General features: G+C 42.1%; 1 protein-coding gene across 3 annotated transcripts in view; it reads right to left on the bottom strand.

Annotated features, from left to right (window-relative positions):
* Window positions 1-25,719, bottom strand: part of LOC119898203 (semaphorin-4B-like) — a 32,884-nt gene that overhangs the window by 1,998 nt on the left and 5,167 nt on the right. Inside the window, exons 4-14 of one of the 3 annotated variants that reach the window (XR_005443508.1) lie at window positions 25,238-25,336; window positions 24,940-25,030; window positions 23,833-23,955; window positions 22,308-22,435; window positions 22,041-22,222; window positions 19,557-19,695; window positions 9,569-9,758; window positions 9,330-9,445; window positions 8,279-8,505; window positions 7,640-7,733; window positions 7,164-7,400 (exon numbers count right to left, since the gene is read on the bottom strand). Coding sequence is in view for 2 of the 3 variants with exons in the window: in XM_038712393.1 (XP_038568321.1) it covers window positions 821-891; window positions 2,518-2,678; window positions 9,330-9,445; window positions 9,569-9,758; window positions 19,557-19,695; window positions 22,041-22,222; window positions 22,308-22,435; window positions 23,833-23,955; window positions 24,940-25,030; window positions 25,238-25,336 (1,300 nt within the window). In the remaining variant the exon portion in view is untranslated. Of the gene's footprint in view, window positions 1-820; window positions 892-2,517; window positions 2,679-7,163; window positions 7,401-7,639; window positions 7,734-8,164; window positions 8,506-9,329; window positions 9,446-9,568; window positions 9,759-19,556; window positions 19,696-22,040; window positions 22,223-22,307; window positions 22,436-23,832; window positions 23,956-24,939; window positions 25,031-25,237; window positions 25,337-25,719 lie in introns of those variants that run through there. The other 2 variants (XM_038712393.1, XM_038712394.1) reach the window with 2 other exon arrangements.

The raw sequence follows: 25,719 nt of genomic DNA, 5'->3' as shown, positions 1-25,719 counted from the left end.
CAAAGGCTGTAGTGTCTCAAAAATCACCCCAGGTATCAGTGATCACATGTTGATGATACTACAACACTAAGTTTGTAGAAATATTGTTTTGCATAATTTTGGAAAAGTTTTCTCCTCCGTAACTTCACTTTTAAGAGTTTTAGTGTCTCAAAATCACCCCACAAATCATTGATATCCTGCTTGTGATACTTCAGCACTTATGGATAATAATGCATAACTTTGGGGTAGTGTCTCCAAAATCACCCCAATCATCAATGGTCTCATGTTGAGAATAGGTGCCACCAAAACTTCCCCTGAACACTTACGTAACGAAATAACGTCCCCGAACACTTTAAAGAACTTTACATCGTGTCCGTTTGGGAACAATCAGGGAACATTATAAGGCAATGTCCTTGACACCAGCAGGAAAGTTATCAAAATGTTCTAGGAAAGTAAAATGTCTAGCTGGGTATCTGTATAACAGTGAAGTTATTTAATATTAAAATCCCCCAAAATTACCTCAAAGTAAATTTTTTCAAACTAACTATACTACTAACTAATGCCTCAATTACGAGATCCTGATCTCGTAATTATGAGATAAGGCTTCCAATTTTTATTTCTTTGGTGAATGCAATGCACTTCCGTAGGTATTAACTTCTGACAGTAAGATAAATATTTCTGTGAAGAGAGAAGTTTCTGCTTACAATGTATATCGATGTATATTGTCTGCTACGATGCAGAAAGGACAAACTAAATTTCACTTTACAACCTGTTGTAATATGACAAATAAAGCTGCCTTGTATACATGTTCATACATACTACATACTAAGGAAGATGTTACCTGTGTCCAGGCTGACCCGGGTTTGAATCAGACATTCCTCTTCCACGTTGCCATCCTCCAGATCTTGAACCCTGAGGTGTAAACCACAGCCTGTCAGTCATTGGACAGGGCTGATGGAGCTTTTTATTTATTACAATGACTCAAGATAATACACTAGCTGCTCTGCTGCACCTAAACATATTTTAAACAGATCTCTAAATTCAAGATCGATAAGAATAGGTCAGTGTGCATATTAGACCACATTAAAAACAAAAGCTTTCTTTCATCCATGTCAAAATCTGTCTTTCATGACTTATTGTGCTCCTAAATTAACTACTACTTTAAGTACTTTAAGTACTTAAAAAGCTGACGGTTAAGTTAGTAGACTTCGAGAATATTTTTTAAATAAATATGTCAATTGTGACCTGTCAGTTCATTTATTATCCCAAGTGGAAAACCTGACTGGCAGTCAGGCAGAAGAAAAAACAAGGATCAGATAAACAACACAAGTACAAAATTAAACTGTGACCAGTACACACAGTACACTAAAAACACTATAATAACATAAAACAATTTCAACAATTGAGGTTACCTGAGACGATTTAGCCGGGTTATTGCACAGGGAACATATGAGTTTTTGCTCCTATTTCACTTGAATCGTGGAACTCTAAATCTACGACCTGAGGGAAGAGTTACAAACTCAGAATGAAGAGGTTTTAACAGTCTATTATAGTCGTGGACGTGAGAGAACCTGCTGGGCAAAGATAGCAGTCAGGGGAATTTGTGAGACACTTATAACCTCACCAGCCACTTTCATAATGTTGTTTAGGTGGTTTTTGTCCCTGATGTTTAGGTTACCATGCCATGCAATCATAAAGGTAAGTAACAGATTCAATAAAAGACAAACACATAATTGTCTTGTCAACATTAAAAACATTTAACTACCTAATGTCGTACAAACGTTGCTAACCCTGCGAACAGATTGCATCAGAATTGACTTCAGATTTCAGGTCATTATCAATGACTGTTCCGAGATATTTATACTGTTCTACAAATCCAATGCCAAATCCTTTAAAGAAGCTCTGAGATGGTGGTTTGGAAGATTTACCTTCTAAAATCAATGACCATATTGGTCTTTGTGGCATTTTCATCCAGAGCCTCCTCCACCATACCCAACAGTTTCCCTTTAACTAGCCTTTCAATGACTTCATGACCAGTGATGTCAGTGCCACTGGTCTTACGTCATTTAGCTCTTTTGTGTTTCCACTCTTTATGACCAAAACAACAGTGGACTCCCTTCATAACTTTGGTACCCTATGCTGTTCCAAGGACATCTTAAATATAACACCTCACAGAGCCATCTGAACAGCACCTAAGCAGTCTTCCTGTGATGCTATCCAGCCACGGACTCTTTCCATCCTTCCTTTCATTTTCCTTCAGCTACCCCAAAAATAGAATGTATGATTATAGAAAGACCACATACACCACATGATCTCATATACTCGTGCAAAATGCAATAATACTTTTGATTAGAGTATTTCCTTGTAATTGAAAGATATACATGGCAAGAAAAACTCCCTCATTCCCCCAAACACAGATGAGTGGACCTCAGGGCCCTCAGTAGTTATAGTAGAAGGAAATTGATTCTTGACAACTGATTCTGAGGCTAAACAATCTCTGAATATGTTTACAGAGTAATAAAGGCAACTTTCACTTGCATGTTCTCATGACTGTCCAGACCCGTGCAGACCCTGCTGGTCCGACTCCATCCACACAGAGGATCTCTGGCCAGAACACACTGGCTGCAGGATCTGTAGATCGAGCACCTGGCAACAGGAACAGCAGTCACCCCCTCCGATGTCCCCACGTACAGAACTCCCTACAGGACACAGAAAACACTGTGACGTGTGTTCTGTAATCTACATGTCAAATATTCATCAGCCACCTTAAAAGCTTTTACTCGGCCCAAACCAAGCTCACCTGGTCCATCAAAGCAGCCTTCAGGTCATCATTCAGCTCCTTCATAATTGGTAGGGAGACTTTTTTTGACACATTTTTCTTTACTCACGATTTGTAACATGATGTGACATTACTTTTATTATTTTATCACCTTCCGTCAGTATGCAGATGACACTGTGTTGTATAGGTCTGTTGGTCTCAGGGATCTCCTGTCTCTGATATTGATGGATGTGTGGGGGTAAAAACTTAAAACTTAAAACTGCGTGAGGAAACAACAAATACTAAACTAGCACTGAAGATAGAAACTATACTCAAGGCTCGGCTGAGTAAACCATTTTCTGCCACGTAGGAACATTGCTAGATTTAGATCATTGTAATTCTCTTTTCCCCAAATTTTGGATTCAGGAGTCATTTTCTTACATCAGGCGGATCTCTACTAGCTTTTCACGTCACTTATGCTTTACCAACAAAGCTGTGGCATCTTTTCAGGTTTCAAGTCAATTTTTATCTGGACCGATGCAGATAACTACAATGATTGTGTGTTTGGTTTGATCTCTATGTTAAAACTCCTACTGACAGCAGTGTGACATTGGTGGAGGAAATTGCTGCACCCAGGTGGACCACTTCAATTCTTGGACCACTTCTCTTTTCCCTATATCTCCTCCCCCTGGGAAGCATAATTAAAAAGCATGGCATGTCCTACCACTTCTATGCGGACAACTCCCAAATATATCTACCCCTCAAAAGAGGTGAAAACTCCTCTGTGAGTGTTTAAAAGATATTAAGGCCTGGATGGCTTCTAACTTTTTACATCTAAATGAAGATAAAACTGAGGTCATTTTGTTTGGACCCAGTTGGGCTAGTGATTTCTGCTGACCTGGTCTACCTGCAACAATGTGCAAAACCCGTAGTGACAAATCTGGGTGTGAAAACAGACAATGGTTTTAAACTTGATAAACAGATAAATAATGTTGTTAAATCAATTGTTTTATTACATAAGCACTTTGAACATGTGATTCATGCTTTTATGTCAACTCGTCTGGACAACTGTATGTAATGCACAATATATATAATGCACTTTACATTGGCGTTAACCAAATCTCTCTCTCACGCTTACAGTTAGTACAAAACTCGGCCGCTCGTCATTTAACCGGAACTCGAAAGCATGAACACATTACACCAGTGCTGGCCTCGCTCCACTGGCTCCCGGTCCATTTTAGAATACATTTTAAGATCTTATTGTTTGTTTTTAAGTCACTGAATGTGTTGGCACCTCACTACATCTCAGACCTCTTACAAGTCTACACCCCCCCACGGTCACTTAGGTCTACTGACCAACTTTGGCTGGTCGCTCCAAAAACCAGGTTAAAACCCAGGGGCAACCATGCTTTTTCAGCAGCAGCCCCTAAACTGTGGAATGAGCTACCTCCACAGGTCACATTGGCCCCGACCCTCGAATGTTTTAAATCCCGTCTTAAAACCCACTTGTATTCCCTGGCTTTTAACCCAGCATGAGAGCTGTGTATTCTTGTTGTTTTATGTGTTTCTATGTGTTTTTATGTTTTATTTCTTGTTCAGCACTTTGTAAACCTTTGTTTTTTAAAATGTGCTATATCAATAAAATGGATTGGATTGGATTGGATAGGTGAACAGTGCTAACCACTGAGCCACAAGCTAAAACATGCCACTGAAACTTAGAGAGGAAGCTTTGCATTTAATGTTTAAATGTATTTAAAGCAGACCTATTAAGCTTTTCCACATTTTATGACTTATCTACAATGTTACAGTGTTGGATGTTCATGTTAAACATGGCCAAAGCTTCAAAAAGTGAGGTTAAAGTATTTATAAGAAGAGTATAAGTGAGCAAAAACCTCTGATTTCCTCGTGTTCTGTTTTGAACTGGTTTTACACCAACAGCTCTGTTCTATAGCTGTGTCTCAATTCAGGGGCCGCATCCTTAGAAGGGCGTGGCCTTCGAGGCGCACGAAGGCATGCGGCCACAAAAGGCCGAACCGACCGTCGTCGCCGCTCCTGTCGCCTAGCAACCTTCACAGCTGCGGTCCACCGGCAATGGAGACGAATATTTTAATTTTAATATTTTACCTCTCAATAGAGAAACTAGAGATACTTCACCGATGTATCTCAGGCTGAGAGAGGACCCTGGCCAGGTAAATACGGGGGAAAGTAACTAAGAAACGTTACATTTTATATGTATTTAGGTACTATAGGCTTCCTAAAGCTAACAGTGATGTTAACCACAGTTAACGTAGTTTATTGCTACTGCCATTTCACTTTAACAACATAATTTTCATATTTAAAGAAAACCTTAAATATTAAAATATTGACAGTGTTTTTGTCATTGATCAGCTAAAGCAAGTTGAATAGAAAGATATACAAGCCTTATCTAACTAAGCTCTCTGCACTTCATAACAGTTGTTCTTCTCCTTGTATCTCTACACCAGCCCCGGCCCCTGTACTGCAGGATAAATTTGAGAGTTCCTGCGCTGGACAGGTTTTTTAACCTGCAGTACACACGGCCGGATTTCCGGTTGAGCAGGGAGGCCCTGGGAGTGCTACTGGGCCTCCTAAACCAGGAACTGAGACACAGATGGGGTGCCACGATTGAGACCCTGGTGTTTCTCTTCTGGCTGGCAAGCGGGGCATCATGCAGGGTGGTCTCCAGAGTGTTTGCAATGCCTCGATCCACTTTCCACCGCATCCTCCACAGAGTCACTGAGGAAGTGGTGGCCATTTGCCACAAGGTCATCCACCTACCGAAGACCCAGGATGAGTTACAACCGATATCCCGTGGGTTTGCAGGGCTTGCAAGACACAGAGCCTTTTTTAAAGCAGCTGGAGCAATCGACGGCTGCCATGTCTGCATCAAGCCACCGAGCGGCCCTGATGGTCAGTGGCTACAGGAACAGGAAACTGTTTCCATCCATCATCCTGCAGGCTGTCTGTGACCATCAGGGCCGCTTCATTGACACCTATGTGGGCCGGCCTGGGTCGGTCCACGACTCCAGAGTGCTCCGCTACATTTCATCCTTGCAGACGGAGGGTACCTGTGCCTCCAACACCCACTCCCCCTCATCACTCCCTACAAGAGACCAACACAAGGTGTGGGAGCCCAGCGCTTCAACAGCCATCACTCCAGGGCACGCTCCATTATAGAGCGTGCTTTTGGGATGATGAAGACCAGGTTCCGGGCCATCTTCCTGCAAGCGCTGGAGGTGCACCACACCTTTGTACCTCACGTGAGTATTTTCTTTACTGTACTAATGAGAAAATCAACAGACAGATTCATCAAAAAGCATAAATGTTTTTTTTTTCCAGACTGAAATATATTTTTAACCATTTCAGGTCATAACAGCATGTGCCATCCTCCACAACATCTGCCTTGGTGCTGGTGACATTGTGGCCCCAGAGGATGAGGGGGAGACGGTTTGGAGACGGTCAGCGGTGTTTCCTGGCGTGACCAGCTGTCTGCAGAGGTGTCTGCCCTGGAGGAGGTGCCCCTGACCACCAATATTTTTAACAGGCAAGTAAAAGATCGATAAATTCCTATTCATATCCTAACAATTTTGCCTGTTGAAATATTTTGTAGATTTATTTTGTCAAAATAAGATTGTGAATTAGTATTTTGTGTGCACTGCCTATTATTCTTGCCTCTTACTAAAACATCTAAGTGACATGGCAGCCGTCGATTGAACCAGCCCTGCAAACCCACTGATGGACGATGCGGTGGACAGTGGAGAGATGCATCCACACCTGCACACACTCTGGAGACCACACCAGATGATGTCCTGCTGACAGAAGACACCAGGGTCTTTATTGTGGCAGCCCATCCAGGTCCAGCAGCTTCACCAGGGTCTCACTGCTCAGTGAAATAAATGTTGTAAATACTAATAGTTTAAAAGAAAAGAAAATCAGTTATTTAAAAAATATTTTATTTGAACTGATTAATAAATATTATATATATTATTATTTAAGGATTTATTTATTTTTCGGCCAGTCTCTCTAGTAGAGAGAACAGCCTGTCCATCCTCTCCTCTGCCCCTCTCTGCAACTTCATGTCTTCCTTCAGTGGCTGAAGCAGCTCATCCTCTCTGTCCCTCTTTCTCTTTCTTGGCTGGCTCTCCTCCTCCTCCTCCTCCTGGTCACCCACTGCAGCACTTGGCCCTGTTGTGTCTTCAGGGATAGAGGCAATTGCGACAGGTGGGATGGTGGAATGCCTCTGTCCCAACACCTCATCCATGAGGACAAACCAGGGCCAAGTTGCAGCAGTGGGCTTCCCCCCTACACCCTCTCCTGACCCCGGACACTTGCACAGGAAATCAATCATGGTAAATAACAGCAGCAGAAAAACAAATTTCAGCAACTGTGTTTATTAATGTGCATTAATATACAATGTACAAGGTAAATGTATGTATTATATTAAAACAGGGTTGTAAGATGAATGCGGTTTATATTTCCCTTTATGCTGCACAGTGAACGATTTATGCAAAAATGTATACAGAATATATCAATTTCAAATCATACATACATACTTTGTATTTTTTTTTTTTTTTAATTGTCCCACTTTTTTTTCGCTTGGAGGGAAGTCACCTTCCCCCACAGGCCCATTTTCTCCAAAATTGTCCTAATCACAGAGAAACAAAAGAAATAAGAAAGATAAGATAAGAAAAAACATTATTTGTCCCACAGTGGGGAAATTGCGGTTCATGGTAATTGTGTGAAGACACAACAAAGGGCTGCCCCATTTACTGGTTGTCTTATTGTTAAAGGCTTTGAATTTGATGGCGGTTCATTTAACTGTAATTTTAAGTACACGATGATTAAATGCAGATATTACAAAAGGGCTATTGATACTTTAATTACCTCCAAGCCATGTTGGCAGAAAATTTTGCCCCGGTGAAGAGGTGGTCGCTCTCCCCCCTCAATTTAATAAAGAGGGCAGTTTGCTCCTTGCTCCCTAAAACAAAACGACATGTTTAAGTAAGTTTTTGCTTCACATCACCAAACAGTAAGCAGCATAAATCGCAAAATAACCTAGTTACATTAACCGTGTACTATATCCCAAGCTTTTTGTAACTGTTACTAACGTTAACGGTGTGAAAACCAAGCAGGGTTCACAACCCGTCTAACGTTAAATTAGTCAAACGTTACATGGTCACGTTATTTTCATGTACATAATATTAAGAATAAGTGATGTTTAATATCGCGACAATCTCGGTAAGACGCCGGTCTGACTCTGAACCTCTTCGATTTAAAGTGAAACGTTAAAGGCTTTATTTTTTAGGTTGTAACTTGCCCAAACGATTTGCATTTAACGTTAACGTTAGCACATCATAACCTCAGGTAACGTTAACTTAACGTTAGCTCGCCAGTTAATCACTTAACTCACGTTAACTTCTTCCACAAAACTATTCTTTAAACGACACATTGCGCTTTTATGCCTCTTGTTATTTTTACATTTGTGTAGTTGGCTTTTGAAGTGAGTTGAAATGCAATACTTACATTTATAGGTAAAATCCGGGGGGCTCAACTCCACAGCCACAGCCGACGTGCAATGAATGTCGGGACACCTGGGGCTGCGAAGGATCCAGCTGTTGGATCCTCCAAAAGGACGAAAAGAAGGCTGCATTTGTCGGCCGCATTTGAAGGAGCCTTCGAAATGGGACAGCCTAGTCGCACCGACTGTGACGTATTCGGTCTTCAAATGCAGCCTTCGAAGGATGCGGTCCCTGAATTGAGACACAGCTTATGTATTACTGAGCAGACGGAGCTGCTGTTCCATATATGGTCATGTGCTCCCACACTGAGGGCACGGCAACGCTCAGTCTGCCTGTTCCGCCCAGCAACAACAGCAGCCTGGTAACATTCAGGTCTTGGCAAATCAGAAGACAGTGGGCTTTGAGGGGGGGGACCTTAAAAAGACAGGCGCATCTACAGCTTGTTTCAGACAGAGGCTGAAATGAAGGCCTACATGAAGAGACAGTAGAGAGAGAAAATTCTTTTTTTGAACTTAATTCATGCAAAGCTGCCATACAGGCGTCACAGAACCACAATATAGGACTGGAAAAGCAGTTTAATAGGTCGCCTTTAAGTGTTTAAACTATTGTTTAACTGTCTGCTTTTTTATTTTGTAAATGAAAACAATTTATTATTATGTTCTTATTTAATTTTGTTTAAGAGCTTTTCCATTTTTCTTCACATTGCCTTTTTCCCCAGTGTTAATTTTTAACCATAATTATTTACGTTAACATGTTTTTATTAAGTTGTTAATGAATATAGACCGAGAAGTCTGTTTTATTTTTAATCCAGGATATGAAATATCAATAAATCAAGGCTCTTTGACCCTTTGATGCAATAATCCTTTAACCCAATTATTGCCTTAAATCAGTCGTGCTCAGCAAGTTTCAACATCACCCAAAACAGCCTAATGCCACTGTAAACACAGATTTAAAGGGATGATAGTTATACCTATAGTATGAACATTAATGTCTCTGACACTCTAAATCATCTCACAGCAGGAACTGTAATATAACCCTGAAGGTGTGAGGTTTACCTTGGACGGGGAGAGGATGATGTTTTTGACCAGCTGAGGTTGTGTGAAGACCTGAATCTCCTCGATGATGTGTGCACCCCGATTAAGCAAAACCACTTTGTGGAGGAATCCGGACTCTGGATGTCACACAGAGAGATGACGAACAGTGTTTAATACAGACTCTAGACTTCATGCCTGCTATCTGGAGGTAAGAACTGTTTTCATTCCAAACATGATCATTAATGTTTAATTTATCTCACCTGTCAGAAGGAAAAGGACCGTATACTGTTTTCCGTCGGCTGCCTGAGTCCTCATGGCAGCCACACGACTGTATTGCTGCCCCGAAGAAACAGCAAGTGGACCGACTCCGACCGGTTTTACACTGTTGCTGGTCAGGAAACTCCTCTTCACCTCTGCTAATTCACTATCTGAAGCGTTGTCCAGTCCACACTGTCAGGAGAGCAGAGAGGCACTCAGTAACAGCTGATGGCAGTGTTAAAACAATACTTTAAATAAAACAGGCCGAGAGCTCAATTTAGTTCATGTGAACAAAACTGGGCCCAGAATCGAACCCTGAGGGATGCCTTTTCTTTTTGTTGCATAATAACTGTTCTTAGTCAGTCAAGTTTTTTAAACATTTGTGTTGGTGTACATAAGGTTTATCTAAGAAATAGGGCATTAAAATGCATTCATTAATTAAAGCCTACAATCATTTAATCTCTCATGAATGCAGTTTTAAAAAAAGAATTATTATTTTGAAAGTCCGTTGCTCATTGGCTCTGAATACAGTCAAACCCTGGGGCACACAGGGGGGATGTTGATCAGCCTGCAAATGTTCCCCTGCTGCTCAGAAAGAGCCTGTTCTGATGTTCTGATCGTGGCTCTGGACTAGTGTTGTGTTGTTCAAAGAACATTTCGTTCATTTGACCTAATCTTGTATGTGACTCAGGAGGAACGGGTTGTCTCAGTGAGTAATTCGTTCATTTTCACACATGTGTGAATAGTCTTGGACTCTTACGTTCACTCGTCACATGGCAGCTGCATGGTCACAGGAAACAGAATTGATTAGTTCAGGACTCATAACTCTGGGTCTCTGGGTTTGAGTCGTTCATTTTTCACGTGACATCTCGGCTACTGTGGAGCAGGAATGAACTAATCGTTCAGCGCTCACATGGGTCCTCCTCAGAGTCTGTCTTCACTCGGCAGGCTGACTTCCTGCCAGCACCGGGGAATGAGAGGCACGTCTGTTGTCAGGTAACAGTCACTGGACCGACATATATCTAATATCTATTTTGATAATTTTGTGACATTTAATAAAGCATACCGTTATTACAGCGCAGTTATGTTGTACTAAGTTATAGTTTTAACACAGACGCACCGTAACTTTAGTCCTGCTAGTGTTTACAGCTAACAGCTGATGAGAGTTGTTCTGGGTCCACTTCAGAGCCCTGACAGGGTTCTACCTGGACCCGAATTACCTCCGAGGTCGTCTCCTCTCCAAAATAAACAGACCCGGTCATTAAAACATTAAAACACAGCCACGCAGCAACGTTAGCATTAGCCCTGTGAATGTGTTTACAGCTAACAGCTGATGAGAGTTGTTCTGGGTCCACTTCAGAGCCCTGACAGGGTTCTACCTGGACCCGAATTACCTCCGAGGTCGTCTCCTCTCCAAAATAAACAGACCCGGTCATTAAAACATTAAAACACAGCCACGCAGCAACGTTAGCATTAGCCCTGTGAATGTGTTTACAGCTAACAGCTGATGAGAGTTGTTCTGTGTCCACTTCAGAGCCCTGACAGGGTTCTACCTGGACCCGAATTACCTCCGAGGTCGTCTCCTCTCCAAAATAATCAGACCCGGTCATTAAAACATTAAAACACAGCCACGCAGCAACGTTAGCATTAGCCCTGTGAATGTGTTTACAGCTAACAGCTTATCCGGGTCCGCCAGAGAACACACGTTCCTTTTTATTCATCGACAGAGCCGTGCTGTTGTTTCACAGCTCCTCACTGGTGAACAACCTGCAGTGTTTGAGATTATTATTAAATTTGTTAAATTTTAATAAGAGTGTGTTTTATTCATCTAGTGTGTCAAGCTTATTAATATATTCCCTGTAAATCTGATGTTAATATATAGATTTTACTCATGGATAGGCGTTAGGCTGCTGTATGAATGAGCACTTTAGAGATATAGTGATAGTAATTATAATTATATATATATATATATGGCTGGGCTGGTAGTATACTCAGGAAATATTGTGAAAATGGCTGGATTTAGCCGGAGTAGTGGCATAATTGAATATTGACAACATATTTCTTTGGTTTTTCCATGGTTTGAATTTGGTTGTGGCTCCACGGGGCTTTATAGAACCATGATAGAGAAAGATCAAGAGGTGAATTTGTGCATTATACTTTGTAAATTAGAGCAAACCAGGCAGCCTTCTGTGTTTGAGAACGGTGCTGTTTTTTAAAAGTCTCCAACTAGAGGGCTGCAGCGCCGCAATAACCAGCCTAGTTAATGAACGAAATGACACAAAAAAAGATTAGTTAATTTTTATGAACGAGATTTGGTGACTCGTCTTTCAAAAGAGAGACTTTTCCCATGACTACTCTGGACTCTAGATAAAAGGTAACGCCCTGGCAGTGGCAAATAGCTTTGGTTTAATATTTGATTTGATCACATTAATGTTTAAGTTGAGATTTACAATAAATATTTTAGTGCTGCTGTGTAAAGAGAAAAAGGAAAAAGCTTCTTATTTGTTTAAAGTGTTTGCAAACCACATTATTCAATTTTGCGCATAACTATGAGATTAACTGCGATTAAAATTTTTAATTGTTGCCCAGCACTAGTAAGACATACTGTGTTTTAGTAACACGTTAATATGAAATTAGTATAGTATTTTAAATGAATGTCACGTGTTAGTGTTGAAGAAGAGGTATGATTTATTATGCAAGTTGTTCGGGTGGTCTTAAATTTAATGTGGTAGTGATAAACTGCAAAACAGTTTGTGGAGTCACAGAGATCTGCATCTGTTTTTTGAAAGATAAATCCCTGACCAATAAAAAGTTATGTTTGTCTATATTAATGTTATATTCCATTAGATTATATTTTTATTCACAAAGTGTTTGTATTTTTATTGTGTCGTACAAAACAAGCAAGAAGATATATCTTTTTTTAGCAACCAATTTAGTTTCAATTAGGTAATAGAGGGTTAAAAATCTTTAGAAGAGTCTTAGCTTCAGAACAGAGGAGTTCTCACACATTTGTTTTTTAGAGATCATCAGGACTTGATAATAAAGTTGCAAGCGGCGTTGGACGGGTCCCCACACGTGGAATGTATTGTGTGCTGCGGCAGATGTACGAAGGACTTGAACATCACTTCCTGTGTCCATTGTGTGCCAAGTGGCACTAGAGAGCACCCAGTTATTAGATGTTACTGCCCACGTCACCGTGCCATGGACCCGCCCTTTGTCGAAAACTCAGATTGTACAACCTTTATTCATCAATGGTCCAATCCATCGTATTTGGAAGTGTGTAAATCACCAAAAATGATCATTAAATTCAAAATGGACAACTTCCTATTGGCTTTAAGTCATTGGTCTTTTGTAGGTCTGTACATGATACATCTGTCCAGGGGCGGTTTGTTCACTATGGCGATGGGGCGACGCACCGCCAAGCCGGAAAAGGCAGGGGATTTTTCTCACACTTTCTTCAACACTGTTAGGTAGCTGTGTTTTTGTGTTTGTCTCTGAATATCGTTGTCCAGTCATGTTCCATGGAGTCCCGCCTCTTTTGGGGCGATTTCAGACAGGTTGTAATCCATCCAGATCTCTCTCATAGACTTTCATGTAAAGGCAGTTTTTCTCGAGCTGCGGCCACTGAAATGCGATCTCTACGGGTTCCGGGAGGACTCGCACTAACGTGTTTACGTCATGCGCCCAGCAGCTGAGCTACGCTTCTGCCACCTGAAAACGGCTGATCAGCTACGATCAGCTGCTGTACAAAATGACATTCAGGCTGAAAATTCAACCGTGGTGTCGTGTCGGGAGATGCAGCAACTTTACCAGCGGTGGGTAAGACTCAGTATAAATACTACATGTAATTCGTTAAGCTATGAGGAGAGGAAAAGTCTGCTAGCCGCTAGGCTAATTTATGCTCCGTAAAATGCCAGAGGCTAAGCTAATAACTCTGACTGTAAAAAAAATCCTAAATCTTGATAGTTATTATTAAGTCGAATTTTATGGTTATGTTAAATGTGATTGTTATTAAGCCGTGTTTTATGTGTGGTGGTGGAGTCAATTTAAAGTTAACTTTACTCCACTTAACCAGTGACAATTATTTTATGTGTTTTTTTTTCATTGCCAGAAACCACAGAAGAAAGAGGAGGTAGCATGATGTGGCCATCCCTGGCATCTTGGTCAGGGGAGGATAAAAAGAAGAAGAAGGAGAAGAAGAGGAAAAGCAACATAGAAAATAAACCCAAAACAATAGAATATATGTTTTATATTTCCCGTTACATGCTTTATTGTTTATGTGTAAATACAGAGTGAGAATTGGGGGAACAGCACAGAGCTTGTTGTTACTGTGTGAGTACAGGAGAACAGTGGGTATTTTAACACAGCCCACAGTCCTAATATTACTGTGTAACTACAGGATAACAAGTGGAGAACATTCAAGATTTTTTACAACTCTCTGCTTACCTTATTAACATAACATAACGTAACATAAAGAATGGAAATTTCTTTAAACACTTCATTTCCTGCATTCTGGTGAACGTTTCTGCATCACTTTATGGTGGAAATATTTTTATTAATCGGAAAGTCGGCGGTTCAATCCCCGGCTCCCCCTGGTTGCGTGTCGAAGTGTCCTTGGGCAAGATACTGAACCCCGAATTGCCCCTGGCGGCTGTTCCGCCAGTGTATGAATGTGTGTGACTGGTGAATGCAGATGTAGTCTGTCTAGAAAGACGCTATACAAATACGGAGCATTTGCATAATGATGTGCAGCTCTCAGGTATTCTGTGTTGCTCTCTGTTTCTCCCGTAGATCATCCTTTCTCATGTAATAATTGACAAATAACCCTTTCTAAAGGCATTTTCATGTGTTATTTAACTGCAAGCTATATTTGAGACAGGGACATGTCCCCAGCATCTCTTAGCTGCAATGTAACAGTAACTGTAAATAATTTTATTCCTTGTGTAACACAGATGAAATGATCTAGGTTTAAAAATAGGAAAAGCCTATAAAAATCTGAATGAGTGATTTTATTTTTGAAATGCAACTTGAGAGATTATCTAAGGACTTTAAAGGGTTAAAATTCAGTTACCAGGGCAAAATAGACCGACAGGTTAGTTTGGCCAATCAGCTGACAGCAGGTAGGCCCGCCCACCTGCTCCCGCGTCTCTGGGAGCGAGCGAAAGTTTTTCCCCCGCTGCTGTGTGGAGACAGAAGTGATGCTGTAGAGGATGAAAACTGTGAAAAAACGGAGAAACCTGGAGAAAATACAGCTAAAAACGAACTACACTGAGGCTAACTTCAGCACTACAAACGTGGTAGCTAACTGCTGTGAGAGTTTAGTTGTAAGTTCAGTGTTTAGATGTAGCGCTTGAGAGACTAGCAGCGTCGGTAGCTTTGATGTCCGTAGGATTTCCCGCCACGCGCAGTCTTTGCTGATTCAAGAGCGAGGTAATTCATTTAAAACTGCTTTTGTTCATTCGTTATCACCTTACTGTGAAAGCTAATTTATTTTGCAGAGAAAGTACTGAAAGTCGCATACGGTCTCGTATGTTTCGGTTTTAGAAGACCTTGTGGCTTTACTGGGCGCCGCCATTTTGGGTGTGTGTGTCCAGCCGCTCTGGTGAAATCGGTGAGAATGTTCATTTTCAACTTAAGAATTTCACTTACTTTGTACCTTAAATTATTTATGTGCACTTAGTGAATATGAAGCTACAATTTTAGTTGAACAAGCTGGTTTACTGTGTTGTTTAATGTGTAAACTCAGCTTACTTTATTTTGCACTTGCATCAAAACTTTAATTGTTCTAACGTGCAGCTAATTGGTGCAGCTTATCTGGTTGTGTGCAGCCAAATTATTTATGTTTATATGCTGAATATTGAGAGAGAGGCACAGAAAGTAAACACCCACAGTATGTATATCATTGTGAATTTCATGTAGTGTATATTATTGCATGAGACTTAAGCAGTGAATATTTCTCTGACCCTGTCTGCTGACAGGTCAGGGGGTTTTTTTGTGTGCGTGTTTCTTCTTCCATTGTCTGGATTGGATCTGCGGATGAAAATTGATGGCGAGCCGTCCCTCTTGAATGATTGTGGGAGCCATTCCCTCTTCAGGATCACTGGATCTGTCCTACTACTACTGCACTTTGCGGTGCGGTAGGCCCCACTACAACACAAAACCCCTTCACTCACCTTCACACTCCTTCCCCACACACATACATACACCAACCCTATGGAACTCTGAACTCTGACTTACCATTTTTAGGGCCCGAGCACGACCGTGTGAGGTCCCTATTGAATTTGCTCGGATTATATAACATGTCAGAACCGGTGAAAAATTTCGTATTCTACAAGTTTCGCACATGGGCGTTGCAAAATGACTCGCTAGCGCCACCTAGAAAATTGGAAAAAATTAGCCACTCGTTCACGTTCAACCTACATGTACGAAATTTTCTGGGGACATGTATCATGTCAAGACACACAAAAAAGCCTCAAGAACCCATAGCCTAAAGTCAACAGGAAGTCGGCCATTTTGAATTTTATGGCCATTTTTGGATGATTTACACACTTCGTACTTTATCGAACTCCTCCTAGGGATTTAGTCGGATCGACGTCAAATTTCTGCTGTGCCTTCTAAAGGCATTGACGATGAAAAGTTGTGCTATTTGCGCGTTTTCGTCAATGGGCGTGTCCGTGGCGTCGATGATTCGCCATGAAACAGGAAGTTGTTGTAACTTCAGTGTACATGCTCACATCTGGACCAAACTGTACATCTAGGATGAGAGTCCCGCCCTGAACACATGTACATGCCGACATTCACCCACAGTCATAGCGCCACCTGCTGGCAATAGAAAGTGACCTTTAACGAAGCAGCCCCCACCGCATGTTTCACCTACGTGCACGATTTTTCTGTGGTACGTGTATCTTGTCCAGACGCACAAAAAAGTCTCTTGGAGCCATAGCCTAAACCCAACAGGAAGTCGGCCATTTTGAATTTTCCGTCAAATTTTGGATGATTTACACACTTCGTACTTTAACGAACTCCTCCTAGGGATTTAGTCCGACCGACCTCAAATTTGTGCTGTGCCTTCTAAAGGCTTCCTTCAGTGCGCTGAGGTGTTTAACAACTCTGAAGACAATACTACCAGCAATGTCTTCCTTCTCTTTTCACGTAGAAGCACCGACAGACAGTGCTTTCAGTTTGCTGCATGCATGGACACAGAACTGCGGTATAGGGAGAAGCACACGGTCAGCTGGCTGCAGCTAAATCTGGAGTGCACTCGTATTCAATTCTGTATGGTAAATTCAGTTTTAACAGAGCAGAGCGAGCTGACAGGCAGAGTTAGAGACTTTTTCTGTCCGTTTCTCTCTTTACAAAGACGCATGTTGCAGTCAGAGTCTTCTCTGAAGAGGGCAATGAAGTCTCAGTAGTACCCGATGCGAGCACCACATACAACACAATTTATCAAATTACACATCGGATATACAGTATGAAAATAAGATTGATTGGATTATACTCACAGGAAGTATAAAACCTGTTACATGCGTCTATTAAAAGTAAAGTAACACAAAAATGTCAGGGAAATTACTTTACTTAGATTTAAGTACTGCAGTTGTACATTTGAAATACCTTCCTACCTTTCTGATAGGAAGCCTTCTTGAGGTGGTATAAAACATTTCTTCTTATATTCTGATTTGAGTTGTGGACAACTATGACCACATGAATTAAAAAAATTAAACATTTCACTGCCCAAGTCAGCTATAACACAAGTCTTGTTCATCAGACTACATGCTGTACAGTATTTGTGGACAGATTTTGTCCCAGGATTTATTATGCATTTCTTCTTCTTCGTTGCATGATTTAGAATAATAAGGTGAGAAATGGGTCTATTCTGAGTTCATCCTGCACTGCAGCAGCTAATAAAGTCCATTTAATCCCCAAAACGCTTTTCTTTTAGGCAGGCTGGAGTAGAAAACAACTCACCTTTCTCAAGTTGTACAGTAATGTCACATGTGTATGAAGGTGGATCAAACCAGCTAATCTTAAATGTCAAAGTAGAGAGGAGCCTAGTAGGCCTATTTATTTTCATTCATTACACAATATGAATAAGCTATGCAGACAGTTGTAAAGAAAGAACATCTTTTTCTTCTGTTCTCTACTTGTTATAGTTACACAGTATTAGGGGTGTGGGCTGTATTAAAAGTATCCACTGTTCTCCCATGCTCTAACACAGTAACGATGAAATGTGTGCTGTTCTCACATTCTTCCTCTGTATCTACACATAAACAACAAGGCAGGGAAAATATCAATAATCGCCTTATTCATTACTTGTTTTATTATTGTACTTTTTCATTTTTGGTACCAACCAATATTTTTATTTTTATACATATCTTCAAATTAAGAAGCCGGCATCATCTTACATCTAATCCTTGGTCTCTGAGTCTCATTTTAAACACCTCACTTTTGCTCCAGCAGCCGAACCAACCGACTTAACCAACCAATCAGATCACGGCCCTACCCATAATCCTTCCTGTGTGCTACACTTGCACATTATCAACCCCTATGTCACTGCACTTTTTCTGGATTTGTTGTACCCAAATAAAAAGGTTTGTCACAACTAAATCGGAAGATTGTGAAAGTCATTTTTTTTTTTCATTATTGCTAAAGCAGTTGCCTTTACATCCAAAGGTCTTTGAGGGTGAACTGATCTTCACTGTGGACTGTTCATTCATTAGACACTGACAATGAACTCCAGTAGCTGTTCACAAAAACTGTATAGAATGTAGCCTAAAGAACAATCCCTGTCTTATAGCAGACTCACTGAACCGGTCACCTTAGCCATCATCGCAACAATTGCCCCCCCTGACAGATTTGGCAGGAGCTGCCACAGAAATGTCGTACATTTCGGTGAAACGGGGCCCAGGTGCTGCTCTGTAGGGGACACTACCGAGCGATTTTGCTACGCCCATGCACAAAAATGTGTTGGCTGGTTGATTTTTTTTAACGGACAGGTCCTAGAAGGTGAGAGTCAATGACATTTTATCCGAAGCCCTTTTGTCTTCCACAACTCTCCCCAGGATTGTATCCTCTCACCATTTTTATTTGTTTCCTTGCTCTAGAATAATGAACCTGACCACGGTCTGGTGGTTGATGAATTTAGTGACGGGTGCAAACGTGCCTTCTTGGACAAAAAGGTATGTAAAACAAAGGAAATAATATTGATGTCAAATTTGGAATCAAATCGGATTTGTCCCTGCAGATATCAGCCTTCTGAACAGCAGTGAGTATGTATTTTTGTGTGTATATGAATGGTTTATGTGTTTTTTAGGATGCTGATTGTGTTGCAGGCTGTGCAAAAAATTGCCTCTGGGGATTAAAAACTATTTACTTTACCTTTTCATTTCAACCTGTATGGACATTACCATCACGACAGCTATGGACACTGGACATACAGCGTATCTGGGCAGGCACGGACAGTTAATCTCTATTTTTGTAACCATTTCGCTTTTTCTTGTTCATTTTGTTTGTCTTATGGTTTATACAGTATATACCTGCCTTAAAGAGGAGGTATTCTGCTCATGTTCAGGTTCCTCATCTTATTTAGAGTTTGTACCAGAGCAGGTTTACATGGTTATATTTTTGCTGCAGCTCCTCTTTTCAGCCTGTGTTGAAGGCTTCGTTTTAGCTATGGAGTGATACATCTTGTCTCTAAATGATCTTTGTTGGGAGTTGCACATGCTCAGTTCCTAGTTAAGGACTACTAGCCAATCAGAAGCAGAGAAGGGCGGGTCGGCGAGAAGCCGGTAAACAGCTCGGGTTCAGCCGTACGTGTTGCCGACCGGCTTGGCAACATGGGCTGGATTTTGGGCTTTTTACATGCACAAAAAAGAACGAGAGGGAAAAAGCCTAAAGGCAGAATACCACCTCTTTAAGACTTGATCTGCACCATAACTATCTGAGCTTATTCTACAATTGAATCTATGTTTTGTGTGAAAGTGACCGTCCCACCTTTCCCAGGTAGGAGTGTTTTCCCAGCTGTGGACTCCACTGGTGGGTCAGCAAGTTGAAGGTCCTGTAGCTCTCAGTGAACGCCGCCCTGACGTCCTGCAGTTTAAAGACGCACACGGCAGATTCTGGACCTGAGGACCTGAACAAGACCAGAGACAATACTCATTTTATTTCTGAGAGAACAGAACTGCAACATTTAGTTTTAAAGGTCCAGTTGAATGCTCATTTTCAGGTTCATGCTTGTATTTAGGGTTTTTACTAGAAAATGTTTACATGTTTTCGTGGTCAAAAAACACATTATATTTCTTACACTGTCCACTGCTTCAGCTCCTCTTTTCACCCTCTGTCTGAACACCCTCTGTCTCTTTAAGGCCCCCCTCCCAGAAAGCCTACTTTCCTTTGATTGACCAACTTCCCTGAGCACAAAGGAGGGGTGGGGCCTAGCTGCAACGGGCTTAATCAAGGCCTGCTATGTGAGACTGGGCCTCACTGATTACAACTAACAACTATATTCACAAGTTTTGGTGAAAATAGATCGGATGTGATGGAGAAAATATTGTCTGGTTTCCCCTCTGACGTCCTTCGGCTGCTCTGCCTCCACTTTTGGTGATTTAATTCGATTCAATTTCAATTCCATTTTATTTATATAGCGCCAAATCACAACAACAGTTATCTCACAGCGCTTTTCATAAAGAGCAGGTCTAGACCGTACTCTGTGATGATATTTACAGAAGCCCAACAGTTCCCACCAAGAGCAGCACTAGGAGACAGAGGCAAGGAAAAACTTCCTTTAAGAGGCAGAAACCTCGAGCAGAACCATGACTCAGGGTGGGCGGCCATCTGCCTCGACCGGTTGGGGTGAGAGAGAGAGAGAGAGAGAGAGATGTAAGGAGAGAGAGAGGGGAGGGAGGCAGCCTACACAATACACACACAGAGGTACAGACAGTAAAGGTGATGTTGCTATAGACTAAATGAATAATGGTACAGATATTTATAGTTATGTTAATGATTATAACAACAATAGGACTAGTAACAATAGTCGTTGCAGCAGAGGGTGTCGAGCAGGAACACGGGGGCAGCAGGTGACCCGCAGCCACAGATCCAGACTCCACAGCTCCAGAGCCAGAAAACCTGCAGGAAGTGATAGGAGGAGAGAGGAGAGGGACGAGAAAGCACAAGACTACCAGAAAGGGGAGAAGTTGTGTTAGTAACATGCAATAATGGGATGAGGTTGCATACAGAGGGAGAGAAAGTAGAGGAGAGAGGAGCTCAGTGCATCATGGGAAATCCCCCGGCAGTCTAGGCCTATAGCAGCATAACTAAGGGATGGTTCAGGACTACCTGAGCCAGCCCTAACTATAAGCTTTATCAAAGAGGAAAGTCTTAAGCCTACTCTTAAATGTGGAGATGGTGTCTGCCTCCTGAACCCAAACTGGAACCTGGTTCCACAGGAGAGGAGCTTGATAGCTGAACGCTCTGGCTCCTAGTCTACTTTTGGAGACTCTAGGAACCACAAGTAACCCTGCATTCTGGGAGCGCAGTGCTCTGGTGGGGTAGTAAGGTACTATGAGCTCTTTAAGATAAGATTTACAGAGTTTAAATGTTACCAGTTACTTTAGCTGCTATCTTAGTTAGCCTTGCAGCTAGCCGTCCTATGATTCTGCCCAGACTGGAAGCTTGATGCTCCTGGGGTGTGTTGGTGTTTACACTTCTAACATAAGTACAGAAGCTTTGGACTGCTGGTTTAGAGCCAGCTGGTAGCAGCAGCTAGTGGTTACTGTAGCATTAGCAACCAGTAAAGCTGTCTGTCCATCAGGAAACCATAAAAATCACAGAGTTGAGGCAGAGCAGCCGGAGGACATCAGAGGGAAAACCAGAACACTTTTGCAACCAGCAACCAGGAACACTAACGAACCAGCGGTATCGATGACCCGGGCCAACGACCCCACAGAGGTTAAATAGCTGAGTTTCCCTGCCAGTCAGTCAGAACTGAAGAAGTCCTTTGGATGAGGGACGAAACGTCTTCCAGTATCTTCAACCAAGTCCAGTTGCCCTTGATTTTAACCTTCGTTGGAGAAAACTTTTCCCTTTCCTTCAGAACCGTAAAAGCACTTTCTGATAGACGCTGAAGAACCTCTAACTCTGGAACGTGGACTGGTTTATGTAACTTTTGGATCCCAGATGTTACATCACATCTAGCTCTTGTTGGAACAAGATTTACATATGGAGGAAACGATGGTGATTGAGGCTCACGGTATGTCAGTTACATGTACAGATTTTTTATTTTAACCAACTATTCCCCAGTAAATACAGTTTTCCATTCTGTGGGACCTTAACTATCTTATCTCCAACATGGTTTACTGTGGACTAGTCCCAGGCCAGTCAGAAACACTAATGTCAAGAAGAGGACCATTTATAGCAAGTAGTTCCACAGATTTGGTGAAAATGCCCCCAAAAAATAAACACACATGATTGTTTTCTTACCACTGAGAGGTGAAGGCGGCGTAGAACAGAGTCTCTGAGGCGTCGGTGCCCTCTGGTGGCTGGAGGGTGAACACGTCCTGGAGAACATTGAAGGGAAGCTGTCTGTGAGATTGGCAGAGCAGAGGGGCTTTGGCAAAGGACGTCCACTTCTTCTGCAGAGTGCTCCTTCCACCAACATCATCCTGCAAAGACAAGAGAGAACAAACTTGAATGTTATTTTAACGGCACATTCTGCAGACAGGGGCTCCTCTCTGTGTTTACTCTCACCTTGCAGACTTGGGCCACCCGGGCAATTCGCAACTCGTCTACAAAGCTGAACTCTTTCCCAACTTCACTAAAGAAGAAGTAGAGTTTCCTGTCTGACGAGTCCAACGACGAGCTGACAAACACTGGCTCTGAAATACAGGAAGTTGTGACAGATGAGGAAACTGAGGGTGCAATATCATATGAAGGTAGGGAAAAGAGATCTGAGAGCAGATAGCTGAGTGACTGAGACTCAGATGTGATAATACAGGAATATTTTAAAAGGACCTGTGTTTTTGCATGTTGTACCTTACTTGACAGTTACTGATGAAGAAACTGGCTTTCTGCCCTAGCCCCAGCCTGTTCAGTGCTGAACAGAACAGTCCCAGCCAAAGCCCCTCCATCTTTCTTCATTCCCGGAGATCTACCATGTCTTTGCCCCTGGTCTCAGCAAACATCAGGCCCTGTCTCTGCCTACCTACCAGCCGGCTCTATCTCAACACGAGGCCATGGAGAAATACATGAAGGAATCCCTGGCAGCTGGATTATTTCATCCCTCCTCTTCTCTGGTGGAGGCTGGGGTTTTTATCTGATGGTACACTCAAAACTTGCATAGATTTTCATGGATTTAATAATTTTACTGTCAAGAACAAATTCCCTCTGCAACTAATCAGTTCTGCTTTTGCCCCTCTCCAGGGAGCCACTGTCTTCATTAAACACACACCACCTCGTTCGCATCAGTGAAGGAGACAAGTGGTGAAACTCCTTGATCGTACCCCTAGGACACCTGTTGCCAACCTGCTTCATTCATTTCATGACCTTGGAGATTGAGTCACTGGTAAGTGAGGCCTACAGTCAACAGGCGGACCCAGGTAGCGGACCCTCTGATCGTCTTTTTGTCCCATATTCTGTCCGCTCTCAGATCCTCCAGTGGGCTCATGCTGCCTGACTCACCTTTCACCCAGGACTAAATCGGACACTAGCTTTCCTGCGGTTCTGGTGGCCAACCCTGGACGTGGACCCAAGGTCCTTGATCTCTGGCTCTCCAGTGCATGTGTAGAAGAAACCATCCACCAACGCGAGTTCTGGTCTCCTCCGTCCCTTTTCTGTTGCACCTGGTCTCACATTGCTCTGGATTTTGTCACAGGCCTCCCTCACTCTAATGGTAAACTGTTATACCTGTTATATTACATTACATTACATTCATTTAGCTGACACTTTTATCCAAAGCGGCTTACAAGAGGTTGCACATCTCCAGAGCAATGAAAGGTTAAGTGTCTTGCTCAGGGACACATTGGCATAACCCTGGTCTCCCACCCCAAAGGCATGTGTCTTTTCCACTTTCCCATCGCCATAGCCGGACTCGGCTGCAGCCTCAGGTTCAGGAGGAGTGTTTCCAGCCAGAGGAGAAATTATTAAGACTGAACTCCTGTCTAAATGGACCTGTGGTAAACCTACAAACCCAACATAGTTTGGATCATCTTATACTTTGCGAAACACAGAAAAACAGCCGGTGCTTTCACTAGAAGCTGGATATTGCTTCACTCACCATGCAGTAAGCTGAGAGACGAGTCCTGGCTGACGTCTGGGCGGCCATCTTTGCTGAAGTGTCTAGAAATCTGTGGTTTGGTTCCTCTTAAGTCGGTTGTTGTGGCGGTGAACAGCTCGCCGTCTGCACACAAACAGCTGAGGTTGCATTTGGGTTTTAAAGCACACGCGTGTGCAGCAGAACATGTGTGACTGACAATCTCAACTCTAGTTTAGTAACGTATGAAGAAAATACCAAAGACGTTCAGATCTGAACCTGAAAACTGATTATGCTATATGTGTGGAATATAATGGAGTTTCCTGCGGCTTCATACATGTGCATGTTGAATGATCTGTTATGAAAAAAATGTTTTTGTATTTACATCTGGAACGCATCTTGAAACACTTGATATGTTAAATCATGTGTGATTTCTGATTGACAACTGCTTTACTTGTGGAGCAAATCAATCCCCATAGGCGTCCACTGAATAACATTGACTTCGAAATGCCTGTTGCAAACTGATCAGTTGTACCTACGCTCATTATGACATGTACAGTTGAGTTGAGTTTTTAGGTTATTATGAGTGACATATTGACATATTGCACTAAAGTCCATAGAGGCCCATTAACTTCCATTGTATTTATATATCCACACCAGCAAACGGTGACATACAGTTTCGTAAAAACATAATGTATTGAAGTCAACGGAGGCCTGTTTAGCCCATTCAGATCAGTCAAATTCATAATTCAGTATTTAAACTTCAAAATGCTCAGTATTGAACACTGATCAGCTGTGATCATTATGAGAGTTAATGCCCAAGTGTTACCCGAGTGTTTTAAAACTCCAGTCACTCCCATTACATCTCATAACTCAACCGATATATTAAAGTCAGTGACTTTTTAGACTTGCAAACAGGTATGATGAGGTCCAAGCACCTAGCGCAGTTCAGACCTCGGACATCCTGAAGAAAATGTTATCACGCATTTTATTTTAATAGCTTTTGAGTGCTTGGATCCTTTTACACCTGTTTGCCAGCCTGTTTAGTTTGTGTTTGTTCAGTATTTTTGTCTTTAACAAACGTTTCACCACCGATCACCACAGCTGTGACTCAGCAGGGACCGGACTGACCGACGGTGATGGCGGTGTTCCTCTGGAAGGGGCTGAACGGACAGCGGCCTTTAGCTTCGTCCTGTTGGACCATGGAGAAGCTTTCTGCATCCTGAGGGAGACGAAGAAACAGAGGCTAGAGTGAACTGTAGAATCATCAAAGTCATGTCTGAACTGGAGGGTTTGATTTCAACCCGGTTCCTACTTTCATTATTTTGTCTATTCGTAATGTAATCAATAGACAGACAAATGTAAGTACCGGCTGTTAATCAGCCAGAATGACTCATCATACTTCTATTCGGTGTCTGGAGAGACTTACGATGTAGGCATCATGGGGGGTGTAGGCGTAGCTGCCACAGGCGTAGAGGTGGGTGGAGTTTATCGGTTGCAAAACACGCACAAAGTTCGGACAGTCGACCTGCAAACAGACAGGTGAACAAAATCTGGTGTAACAGTTGTTGTTGAAGCGTTCTCTGTTTTGCTTTGTTCCAGAGTCACTGTGTGCTCAACCGCGAGCGATGCAGACTGCCCTACCTTATTCATGGAGATTGTTGTGATGTATGCGGCCAGATAAAAAGAAAAATAGCCGTATACACTGCTATGGGGTGAAAAAAAACTACTCCCAGCTGCAGTTTCTTAGGTACAAAATAAATTAATCTGTGTTTTTATTTTAAGTTAATATTCTCCTCAAAAGCTTGAATCAAACATCACAGGTAAAGCTTGACTGAAACTAAAAATGATTGGTGCATTAAGAATTATTTTTGCACTATTATGGAAAGAACAATAACCGATTTCCGATTT

This window comes from Micropterus salmoides, unplaced genomic scaffold (assembly GCF_014851395.1).
Source record: "Micropterus salmoides isolate LMB-PRFRI ecotype aquatic unplaced genomic scaffold, ASM1485139v1 Ms_hic_scaffold_11, whole genome shotgun sequence".
Classification (NCBI taxonomy): domain Eukaryota; kingdom Metazoa; phylum Chordata; class Actinopteri; order Centrarchiformes; family Centrarchidae; genus Micropterus; species Micropterus salmoides.
The sequence above is the reverse complement of the archived record's forward strand: the minus strand, read 5'-3'. Positions and strand labels throughout refer to the sequence as shown.